Source organism: Olea europaea, chromosome 7, assembly GCF_002742605.1.
Source record: "Olea europaea var. sylvestris chromosome 7, O_europaea_v1, whole genome shotgun sequence".
Taxonomy (NCBI): Eukaryota; Viridiplantae; Streptophyta; class Magnoliopsida; order Lamiales; family Oleaceae; genus Olea; species Olea europaea.
In genome coordinates, this window is record NC_036243.1 from 14,835,637 (window position 1) to 14,848,318 (window position 12,682).

The 12,682-nt window shown below is 34.7% G+C and overlaps 1 protein-coding gene across 1 annotated transcript; it reads right to left on the reverse strand.

Annotated features, from left to right (window-relative positions):
• Window positions 1–345: 345 nt before the first annotated feature.
• Window positions 346–6,718, reverse strand: LOC111397116 (DNA replication licensing factor MCM3 homolog 2). The gene is made up of 17 exons (XM_023023861.1): window positions 6,553–6,718; window positions 6,352–6,470; window positions 6,024–6,232; window positions 4,760–4,890; window positions 4,434–4,672; window positions 4,109–4,345; window positions 3,786–3,940; window positions 3,504–3,712; window positions 3,246–3,411; window positions 2,772–2,974; window positions 2,486–2,545; window positions 2,299–2,391; window positions 1,838–2,043; window positions 1,374–1,436; window positions 1,106–1,247; window positions 878–968; window positions 346–591 (listed from the first exon to the last, which is right to left on the reverse strand). The coding sequence occupies exons 1-16, from the start codon at window positions 6,616–6,618 to the stop codon at window positions 906–908; spliced, it is 2,361 nt and encodes a 786-aa protein (XP_022879629.1). The 5' UTR covers window positions 6,619–6,718; the 3' UTR covers window positions 346–591; window positions 878–905.
• Window positions 6,719–12,682: the final 5,964 nt, after the last annotated feature.

Here is a 12,682-nt window from a genome sequence, read left to right on the forward strand (position 1 = left end):
TGCATGGTGCGTAAAAATCGAAATCATTGATTGTTTCAAGCAATGTTAAAATCAATGGCAAACAACTTACCACATCATGAAATGTAAACAAAATTGTAAACCATGCTACAAGTGTAACGAATTGTATATTTTTTTTCTTAGTGAAAATAGCTTATTTTTCGAAAAATTTAGAGAAGACGTCTCATTTTCTCTGAAAAATTTAGCATGTAACTGAAAAATTACATCTGTTGAAAAATCATATCTAGTCAAACGCTCACCACATCGCAGCATAGTAATTGATATATTTCTTGTTTGCTTCATTTTTGTATAAGAAATTGGTAAGGCTGAAACAACTGGTGCATAAGATGAAAGTGAAATAAAATAATTGTTCATTAATTAGCAACTTGAAAATTCCATCATCTGTAAAAATTCTTCAGCACAAGGGATAAAAACATGCAATACAGAGTTACTACTACATCGAGCAACACGTAATTCTCAGTTCCATGACGTGCAATTCCACATGCAATTAAATCCTAGGTTTCATTTCCATAGTTTGGAATTTCTCTGACAAACAAAGGCCTTCAAGCTTTGTCTCCTGTCACTAATAATTCCCTGATAATTGACGAACGAAGTTATTCAAAATCTACAACTAATTATTCTGTATTACATGTTAACAACCTTTTTTGTCATGTATGAAATTAGGAATGCAAGTAAATGTAGACTGGGCTAAAGGCTAGGTTTTGCACAATGATCAATTATACGAGTACAGAAAAGTCTTCAAAATGAGGCTGGAAATAATAAGAGTATTTAAGTGCAACGGAGATATCTGTTAACAATTTTGCATACGACCTGCAAATTTCATTCAGAAGATGAGGCTGCATAATTAAATATGGCATACCATCACATAACAGGAAAGCGTCACTGCTTCACATAAAGTACACTGCATTCATATCTCTGACTAGCATTAAGCTGCCTTTCTCGTGCATTATCTGCAGAGAGATGAAAATTTTATTCTGCTATTAGTTTTGACCAACGCCACACAACTCTTTAACCTCAACCTCCCAAAGGGAAGCCTATTACAGAACAAACCGAAACTCTAAATACTTCGTAAAAATTTCAACATTACCTCTAGTAGGGACATAATCTCCGCTGTTGAGTAAGGCACAGGTTCCCCACGGTTAACAACCCCCTCAATATCAGCAATTGACATTTGTTCTATATGTTGTGCATGCCTATACCTCCCCAGTGCAGCACTGAATGCTTCCAATCTACAAGCAAAAGCAAAGCATTAAACCAACATAAAACATTAGCCCCCAACTTGGCAACAAGAGTAACATTGTATTAGCAGTATTTGAAGATTAAAAGTTGTCGAGAAAGGTGTATGAGCAATAAACCTCTCAGGGGATATGTCGACTTCGCTTGCAGGGGGTGCATCCACATCCATGGCTTCCGTTTCACTTGCCAAAGTATTTAAAAGAAGAAATGTCAACATAATCACATTGATACAACAATAATCATCAAAGAAACCTAGCAAAGAGCCTAATGCAAAACAATAATAATGGCACCAACATTCTCAAACACAGCCTACTTGAATATAAATTCCTATCTTCATTGATAGGTACTAAAAGGGTTAATAAGGAGAATGAAGCATAGAATAAAACATGTACAGATGATATTTGTATTTAGCATGATAATATGCAATAAGTTTGATGAATCACTATTTCGCGCAAAGAAAAATGTGTTTTGCTCTCAGATACTACTAGATGACTGTCTAACTTCCAGAAACAATACTAGATATCATATTGCTAAAAAATTCCTTCATTAAACAGTAGCTAGAAGAATGATAAATTTTCATTACCCTCTAGCACTAGTAGAACCTCTATTGGAAGTTCCATTTCTACCAACACTGCGGCCCGTATTGTCAGTGGCGTCATGGTCAGCTCCATGTTCTCTCTCCATTTCCCTCTGCCTTTCTTGCTCTCGCTCCTCCATTTCATTTAGCTCTTGATGATATATAGCAAAGTTTAGAACTTGAAGAGCAGCTTCAACATCAGACTTCAAAACCTGCCCAAGTCAGGTCACGAGACATTTTTCTTCAATAATAAAACAAGGTTCAAACATCATAACCATGCTGAGAGGTGAATATTACATAGTTATCAATAAACTGGTAATATATTCCTTTTCAGTTTTGCTCATTAGCCAATGAAGACTATATACAAGTTTAATTAGTCAAATGGATTATTTTAATAATAATCTTTTAAGCCCCATCACACTACTTTGTTACTTCCAAATGGATAATGAACCAAAAATAACAATTACCTGTCTCCTCAGCCTCAGCTTGGCATGGGCAGTTGATAGACGTATTATAGTTTCTAACGTTCTGGCAGTAATTGGCAGTGTTCCTCCGCCAGTCTAAGAAATGATTCAGATCAGTTAATATATATATTTTAGAGGCAGCTTAAACACCAAATATGGATTTCAGCTAACATTACTGAAAGAAACCAACCTTTGCATTTGAACTTGCATTTCTTAGCTCTGCATATGTGGTTGCAATGTGCTCTGAAGCCTGGAGAGGACGATTTATAGAGGATAATATCAAGAGGGAAGATATCTCAGGGTGATTTGAGAGAGAAAATCAAGGAATGAATAAAGTTCAAGCAACTACATGGCATCACATGCCCAGGACAGGCTTTAAAAAATTTAAATTTCACAGGACATATCAAATGATTCAGAAGCTTCACTCTCATGTAGTAGTTACGCATTTTGCAGATGAGTATTTAAATGAGCCTCACCTCATCAGTAAGCTCAGGCTGAATCCTATTTTTGGCGTAATGAATGTACTTCTTAAGAAAATTGATGGTGAGAGTATCACGCTTACGACCTCTGTCAGTTTTCCTCCCATGTAGCATTCGGTTGTACTTGACAAAGATGGTTGAACCTGTCTCAGCTTCATTTTCTTGTTCATATCTTGCATTACCATCTAACATTGAGCTGCCTAAAACATACAGCAACTTTGCTCAAGGAATGTGAAATGATTTGGAAAGATATCTAAGCCCCTGTTTGACGACCATTATTTGGGTAAAATGGAGTTTTAATAGTGATTTTTTTGGAGAATATGTGGTTCAAAAGTAGGAAAAAAATTTTGATTTACATGCAGAATATTTTATTGTGAATGTGTGGTCGAAAATGAGAATGTAGAAAAAAGAGTTTGAAATAATGGTTGTCAAACAAGCGCTAAATTTTAATCAAGAACAACAGCTGCATACCTCCATCTACCACTGAGCGAAATCGATGCATACGCAACACATGTTCAGAAATTTGACGATCAATCCCAGGATCCATTTGATCCAAAACAATGAACAATAAATCAAAACGAGAAAGCAAAGAGTCTGGAAGTCCAATGTTCTTTGTCGGAGTTAACGAACGGTCATACTGTATACAGGCAGCAGAAGAAAAATTAAACAAACGAAATAAAATATGCAAGCAGACACTTCTGTTTATACCATATTCTTTAAGCAACTTACAGTCCCATAAATTGGATTTGCAGCTGCCACTACACTGCACCGAGCATTCAAGGATGCATGAATACCAGCTTTGGCAATTGTTACAGTTTGCTGTTCCATCACTTCATGTATAGCAACACGATCTTGATCGTTCATTTTGTCAAACTCATCGATACAAACAACGCCTCGATCAGCAAGAACCATGGCTCCAGCTTCTAGTCTTCTTTCCCCTATTTTCAAGAATACCAATCTCATAAGTAATCACCAAAAAAGTTTTTCACTTTGTCTGCAAATATGTCCTACCTGTTTCTTGGTCAGAAGTGACTGCAGCTGTTAAACCAACTCCAGAAGAACCCCGACCAGTTGTTGATATGGCTAGAGGGGCAATATTTATGATTGCTCTTAGCAACTGAGATTTGGCAACAGAGGGGTCACCGACCATCATCATGTTTATGTCACTGTAATCAACAAAATTGTAATGCTATATAAGGTTTATGCAATATGTCTACAATGAAGAAACGTGAGAATAAATATAAGTAGGTGAAGGAATCCACGCATCCATGCATAAAAAATTTGCATACCACTATATAGAGCTTGTTCTAGCCAATTGAGAAAAATAGTATTACCCTCGCAAGTGAGTTCCATTTTTCAGGTTCTTTTCTGTTCCTCCAAGCATCAATAGAATCACTGCCTTTTTAATCCATAGATGCCCATATATAGAAGGTGCAAGAGAATTAGCAAGCACATCAAATGCATCATCTCTTTCAGAGATCTTTCTGATGTTTTTCATGTCGTCACTTGAATACTGCAGATTGTGTGCCATTTTGTTGAGAAGAGAGACGTTGTTGGCTATGAGGACAGTCCTACAAAATTGGTAAACGAGCTTTAAAGAATATTTGATAGAACAAAGGTGAAATAAATGAGCAGACTATTAGGCATACACATAGCAACCTGAATACTCCATTCACACTGCCCTTGCTGTTCCCAGGAAGGGCTTTGTATACCCCAACAATTGCCAAGCGGTCTCCAGGCTTGCATGAATCCACCAGGTCGTCTTCTACGATGACATCCACTGTTCTTGGAAGTTGACCAGGAGCAGCATTTTCTGGCACTTCTTGCATTGATAATGTCTGGTGGTCCTTATAAGTGCATAGCCCATACTCAGTTACTAACAAGTTACCATTCTCATCCTGAAAATATTAATTCAAGAGATTCCTTTTGTTAAAATTCAAGAAGATGCGAACAGGGGAAAGAAAAGACAAAACCATGGTGGCTACCCGTGTTGGATACACTGAACCCGTTGGCAAGCCCATGTTTGATGTAATATCTCTGTATTCACGAAGTGTGAATTTCTCTGTAGCAGGGCAGAAGTGGACACTCTTAACAACCTTGGGCCGCACAAGAGAACCTATACATGGCATGATATGCAGACAAGATACATGCATCGAAACAGCATCATTAAAATTGCCTCATTGAAATTATTAGCTAGCATAAATGCAGATTGTATTCAGCACATATGTCAAGTAGACTCGTTCAGATGTAAAGGGGACTTCGTTTTTAGATAAGGATCTTGAAAGAATAAAATAATCAGCTGCATTGCATTAGATTGCAGGGAGCAAAAAAATTAAAAATTAAAAAAAATTAATCAGCTTCATAACAGCATTTATTACTTTTAAAACTTGATCTCCGGTAAAGGATTTTCTTAGGTTGCATCTTGATATCAGCTGTTTCTAGTCTGCTGAAGGAAAGGTAAACATACAAGACCATTGCAAAGACGTAGTGAAAGCCATGAAAGTAATGACATTTCTCCAATGCTAAATCATAACAATAAAGCAGCAAGTCGATATAAGTTTAGAACGCCAAGCTCCTATAGTAATGTAAATGATGCAAGTCGAGATATACTGGTTTAAAGAACATAAAAAGAAGAAAATATTAGGCAACTTTTTCGAACATGAAAAGGTAATATTTGATGAACCATCAGGATTAAAGACCACAATTGTTTCTCCAGTTTGCCTCCTTCATCGTAACATTAGTAAAAATATCCTACTGTACGTGATACTGAACTACAAAAATCTTACTAACTTAGCTTAGCATTATGATTTCAAAATGAAGAATATGTTAAGGTTCCAACATTGGCTGACATTCACAAATAGTTTAGAAGTTCCAACCAAGAAATGTAAGAAAACAAAGGTCATCGACTCATCATTCTCTCTAAAAAGAACATAATGCATTCTTTCTACCAGCATCTGTTGTTCCAGCCTGGGTCTGATATATATTTTCAAACACTAGTATCTCAATTTCTTTTAGTTTCAAACAACTTGAAGATGCCAGGGTTAATTAAAAATACTTTACCCTGCTGGAGAAATAAAGTTGTTTAAAGCCCATTCCAGAGAAATCTTATGCTAATCACTGATAGTAGATCATCAGAATTCAAAACTTTTCTAAAATACCTAAATAATGAAACAAGCATAAACTACATCAAATTTTTGTGTATAATTGGATGAAGTAAGCAGGAAAGTTTCAAGTGCAAAAAAAACGTACATTTAGTGACAATCCCCTCAACGCAGACCATGGAACCAATAAACCCCGACAAGAGTTCTCTGGGGGTTACCCTCCGTGAAACAAAAGGACCCTCTAATCCAACCAGTATTTGCTCTCCTTCCTTCAAGTACTTGGCATTCATGCCCCGGACCATGTCGGTCACGGAATCGCAAAGTGGCTGCATATATTCGCTTGGATTTTGCAGAAGCCTAGCAATTTTAAATCAAAACACAGGAAAAAAGACAATCGTTAAAAAATATCGCCTAAATAATGCATGAAATACATTTATATTTTAAACATATAAACAGATACACATATGTGTTCGTACCTGCGAGCCAAATCGGAGCCTTCCCTGAAGTGGTAGAAATGCGCGAGATTGATTATACACCGGCGGCGATTTTGAGCGAACATTTTGTCAAATGACTTTTTGAGCTCTACGTTGAGTTCCTGAAAATCAATTAATGAAATTTACTTGCTTATGCACAAAAAAGGATTTTACATATTGATATTAGACATTTCTGAGTCTTACAGTTTGTTCGAAAAACTTAAGGAAAGTTCGCTTGTGCGCAGTCCTGACTTCATCGCTCAAATCCATTGGTTCTTCTCCTCTGATTCTGATCTGTCACTGTGAGTATATGTCTGTGAATTGATATAGAGAGAATTTTGTTCTGTAATTTGCATCTAGGGTTTTGGGATTTGGCGGGAAACAAATAGGGGAGGGGCTCATTTTGGCGGGAAAAGAGGCACGTTTGGACCCGGGGTCCAATCTGTTCTGTGCGTGGAATCACATACTCGTTTGGCGTTTCAGTAAAGGAGCTTTGCTTTCAAAATTGTTTACATTATAATGAAATTTTTGCTATGTAATTGTGGTTCGAAATCAACAATTAAAAAAAAAAAAAATCATTTGGTCTCGGCATGTGTGAACCATGCGACTGTCTGACATATGCTAAGACCAAACGGTCTCGACGTGTGTGAACCATGGTACAATAACTCGGCCGTTTTTAATTGGTGCAAATTTGAAATTGGTGGTTTTTCACTTGATTTTTTAAGACCATTTCGCACTTTTGATCGAGGGTTACATATATATGAGTCATTCAAGGGAAAGATATCAGAAAAATATCTTGCAATCCATACTTTGTTCCAAAAAAATCAAATCTCAATTTACATTCATATTCATTCTTTCTTTGTGTTTTTCGAGTTTTGAGAATTTTACTTTATGCTTTAGTGAAATTCTTTACAATATTTGTTACAATCCTTCAAACAATTTGTCGAAATACCCTTAAGTATCTCAAAAACACTGGGGGGGGCAAATAACGTTTGGAGACAGTGATCCCGCGTTCAAACCTTCGAAATTGTTATTGACAACATTTGTGATTCATCTTGGTGCTGCGATTTTCTTCTCTCTTTTTTTTCCTCTTCTCTATCACCCTATTTTGTTCAACAGTCTCAAACATTATTGTGTAATAGAGAGCGAGACAATAATGGCAACAATCAAACTCACGAATTAAGACTTGGTGTGGTTGGATTGGTTCGATGGCACAAACTTCACACAGTGGCAAGACGAGTCGAAGTTTCTCCTTACTACATTGGAGATCTTTTATATTCTAGATCTGAATTTGATGCCATTATCAGAACCCACAAACAGAGAGATCGAAGCAATCAAGGCAGAAATGCAAAAACGTCGAGAAGATGAATTGATTTGCCACGGTCACATACTCATTGTGTTGTCGGACCGCTTATATGATTTATATACCAACACAACATTGGCGAAGGAGATTTGGAATACTTTAGAGAGCAAGTACAAAGGTGAAGAGAAAGGTACCGAGAAATTTCTGATTTCAAAATACTTTGATTTTAAATTCTTAGATAATATTTCCCTTCTTCAAACATACATGAATTACGAGTAATTGTCGACAAACTAAAGACGGTGAAAATTGAAATTTTGGAGACTTTTCAAATAGGGGCTATAACTGCTAAACTCTCGGGAACTTGGAAAGGATACCGAAAGAAAATAATGCATAGTTCTGAATATTATTTTTTAGAACAATTGCAAAAATATTTTCGAATTGAGGAAGAATCTAGATTGCGTGATAGGAGTGAAAACTCTTTGGAAGGAACTTCTAAGGGCAATATTGTCGAAAAATCTGATCCGTCCGTGAAATCCAACAAGAGGAAACCATTGAGGAACTTTAATAAGTTCAAAAAGAAGATCAAATGAAGGTGTTTTGTATGTGAAAAATTTGGACACTATACAAAGGATTGTAGACACAGAAAATGAAACAACTCCGAAGGTAAAATAAATTCCATCCAAGATGACAAAATTGTGGCTACCGTAAGTGAAATAAATGCAATCAAGAGAAAAGTTCCCGGGCGGTGGTATGGTACTTGTGCTAGTGTACATTTATCATATGACAAATCTTTATTCAAAACATATAACAAAATGGATGGAGACCAAGAGATTTAAATAGGTAACGAGGTTCGATTCAAGGTTATTGGAAAATGAAATATTGATATAATCTTCACTTCAGGGAAAATTGTTATTCTTACAAATGTACTACATATTCCTGACGTGAATAAGCACTTGGTTAGTGGGAATCTCTTAGGAAAATAGGGCATTAAAGGTGTATTTGAGTCCGATAAACTTGTATTATCTCTTAACGAAAAAATTGTTGGTAAAGGCTATTATTGTAAATAAATGGTCAAATTATGTATCGTTGACAAATAAATAAATAAAGTTGATTTTGCTTATTTTCTTGACTTATTTTCATCATGACATGCTAAATTGTGCCATATTGGTAAAAGCACTATAAAACGCATGAAAAATATGAATTGATTTCATATTTTGGAAATAATGAATATAAATGTAAGACTTTTGTTGTAAGACTTTTGTAGAATAAAAATGGTAAAAAAGCCATATCAAAGTGAGAAGATGACCTCTAGTATATTGAAATTAATTCATAAAGATACATGTGAACTAAATGGTATGTTAACTAGTGGTGAAAACAGGTATTTTATTACCTTTATTGATGATTGCACTAGATACACGTATGTTTATTTGATGAAACATAAATATGAGGCTTTTGACATGTTTAAAGTATATAAGAATGAAGTTGAAAATCATTTAGGAAAGAAAATTAAAACTTTAAGAAGTGATAAAGGTGGTGAATACTTTTCTAATAACTTTAACTTATTTTGTGAACAACATGACATAATTCACTAATGTTCTACACCTAGGACACCCGAACAAGATGGTTTGATCGAAAGAAAAAATAGAACCTTAATAGAAATGATTAATGCGATACTTATATATGCTAAGTTACCATTTAATTTGTGGGGTGAAACTTTATTAAGTGAATTTAGGATTCTTTCGAAATATATAAAGGTTTCTCCATACGAATTGTGGAAAGGAATAAAACCAAATATTGAATACTTCAAAGTGTACGAGTGTCTTGCTTATTGCAAGAGCATAAACTCTAATAGGACCAAAGTGAGTTAAGAGGCATTAAATATGCCTTCGTTGGATATGCTAACAATAGAAAATCTTATAGATCGCTAAACTTGGATACCAGTGTGATTATCGAATCAAGTGATATATAATTCTTTGAAAATTCGTTATCTTCGAATAATGAATTGAGAGAAAATCTTGAAAATATCCCTAGCTTAGGTGGAACACACGATGAAATGTCTTATAAAGATATTGATGAGTCTAGTGAACCACGAAGAAGTAAGAGAACTCGAGCTGAAAAGTTTCTGGGACCGGATGAAATTGATTCTCAACTTATCTATTTTTACTTAGTAGATAAAAATGAGTTAAATGTTGCAAGAACAATTCATTTTGTTTAACAAGTGGAAATCGACCATAAAACGTATAAAGAAACATGGTTTCCCGTGATAGCATCTTCTAGAAAGACGAAATTAAAGATGAAATGGATTCGATAATATCAAATAATACTTGGAAATTTGTCGATTTACCACCGGGATCCAAACCTATTGGATGTAAAAGGGTATTTAGGATAAAATACAATGATGACGACTCTCTAAATACCTTCAAGGCTAAATTGGTAGCCAAAGATTATCGACAAAAAGAAGTAATAGATTATTTTGACATTTATGCACTGGTAGCTAGAATAACATCGGTTAGGATATTATTCGCTTAGCTTCAATACAAGATTTGCATGTTCATCAAATGGATGTCAAGATGACATTATTAAATGGGGATCTCGATGAGGATATCTATATGGATCAACCCGAAGGCTTTGTTATACCTGAAAATGAATATAAGGTGTGCAAGTTGGTAAAATTGTTATACTGTTTGAAACGGGCACCTAAGAAATGACATGAAAAGTTCGACTTAGCAATATTTCAGATTCAAACATAATGGTGTAGATAGATGTTTATATTCTAAAGTATGCATTGAATGTGTAACTTTTATATGCCTGTATGTCGACGACATGTTTATTATAAATAATCACATAAATAGTATAGAAGAAACGAAGAGGTTTCTATCTTCCATATTCAAAATGAATGATCTTAAACATGTGGATACCATTTTAGGTAACAAACTCATAAAGACTAGTGGGGGGTTACTATCTAAGTCAATCATATTATATCGAGAATGTGATAAACAAGTTCAAACATTTGAATATTAAAAGAATATGGTACCCCAATCGATCAAAGTTCAAAACTTATAAAAAATGATGGAAGGACGATTGCTCAATTAGAGTATGCTAGTGTTATATGAAGTCTTATGTATGCAGTTCAATGCATAAGACGAGATATAACATATACAATAAGTAAACTTAGTAGGTTTACTAGCAATCCAAATAACGATCATTAGAAGGCCATTGGGAGTCATTGCATACTTAAAGAAAATCAAGAACTTAGGCCTGCAATATACTAAAATCTCGATGGTATTGGAAGAATTTACCAATGCTAGTTGGATATCCAGCACAGGTGTAAGTAAATTCACCTCAGGTTAGGTTTTCACGCTAGGAAGAGACGCCGTTTCTTGGAAGTCAAAAAAACAAACATGCATAACCCACTCGACCATGGAATCTGAATTTGTAGCCCTATCAGATATCGGGAAAGAGACTGAGTAATTTAAGGATCTCTTCTATGAGATACTTTTGGGATTGAATAATATTTTTTTAACACCTATTATGTGTGATAGTCAAGTCACGTTAGTAAAAGCATACAATGAAAAATCTAGATATTTGAATCTTAGACATGACTACATAAGGAAATTAATCAATGATAGAATAATTTCCTTAAATTGTGTAAGATCAATTGAGAATTTGATGAAACCTCTAAATAGAAATTTAGTAACATCTACTTTGAATAGGATGGGGTTGAAATTCTTAAAATAAAAGAGGTCCACCAATAACGGTAACTCTATCTGTCATTACTAAAAAAGTAATCAACGGGTTCAAACGGTAATAAAAAGTTATTTGATATGTGGATAATTGTAACATTATTAAAATTTGCAATAACCTTATCCTAATTAAAATAATGCTGGCTGTTACAGAAGTGAAAGTTGAGTTTTAAGCTCTTAATAAAATTTAGTGCTAAAACACAAATATATTTAAAGGAAACAAAGGTATTGGCAGAATTTTACCTAAATAAACTATAAGGTGGTACCGCCTCAATAAAAAGTTGGAGTTTCATTCTTAAAAGTTTGTCGAAAAAGATAAGCGCAAGGTCATAATAACGCTAAGCGAGTTATGAGGAACTTGAGAACACGTGGTACTTGTGTGTGTTCTTATCGATATTGTCATATGAAATAATTGGTTTAAAACTTCACGCTACGTTTTCGACTTTACTTTATTTGAATTATATTATGGTTAGATTCAAAATCGAAAGATATCTAATCTTTATATACAAGTATCATATACTTTGAATATGATACTTTGTTAATTTTGAATAAATAGGAGATTGCTGTGTACTGGTGGTTCAAAACCAACAATTAAAAAAATAAATTTTGAGCCATGCGGTCGCATGGCAATATGTCGAGACCAAACGGGCTCAGTGTGTGGGAACCATGCGACCGCATGGATTTGTACCATGCGGTTGCATGGTACAATAATTCGACCATTTCTGGCCTTTTTTGCGGTTGCAAATTTGAAATTTGTGGCTTTTCATTTTATTTTTTAGCACCATTTCGTATTTTTGGTTGAGAGCTATATATAGATGAGCCATGTTCAAGGGAAAGATGTTAGAAAAATATCTTGCAATCCATACCTTGTTCCAAAAACAATTAAATTCCGGTTTATATTCATATTCATTCTCTCTTCACGTTCTTCAGATTTTGGAGAATTTCACTTTATGTTTTGATGAAATTCTGTACAATGCTTGTTATAATCCTTTAAACTATTTGCCCGAATATCCTTAAACATCTCATAAACATCAGAGAGGGAGGGAATAACGTTTGATGCAATGATCCCCTGTTCGAGCCTTCAAAATTGTTATTGACAACATTTGTGATTTCTTCATCTTGTTGTTGCGATTTTCTTCTTATTTCTTTTGTCTCTTCTCCATCACCCTATTTTTTCCCAACAATTTTTAAAAAAGTCTTCTCCCTGTAAACATGGTCGGGAATAGCCTTATATTAAAAAGATTTCCTACGTATGTCTTGGAAAACATTGTTACATATGATCTTTATG

What these genes read in the sequence shown, in the direction of transcription:
- LOC111397116 (XM_023023861.1), bottom strand. Translation starts at nt 6,618, where the DNA reads ATGGATTTGAGCGATGAAGTCAGGACTGCGCACAAGCGAACTTTCCTT. An exon ending in AGTGTGAATGGAGTATTCAG is followed by an intron (nt 4,346 to 4,433) that starts GTTGCTATGTGT and finishes CCAATTTTGTAG; the next exon opens with GACTGTCCTCATAGCCAACA. An exon ending in GTCGACATATCCCCTGAGAG is followed by an intron (nt 1,248 to 1,373) that starts GTTTATTGCTCA and finishes TTTTGCTTGTAG; the next exon opens with ATTGGAAGCATTCAGTGCTG.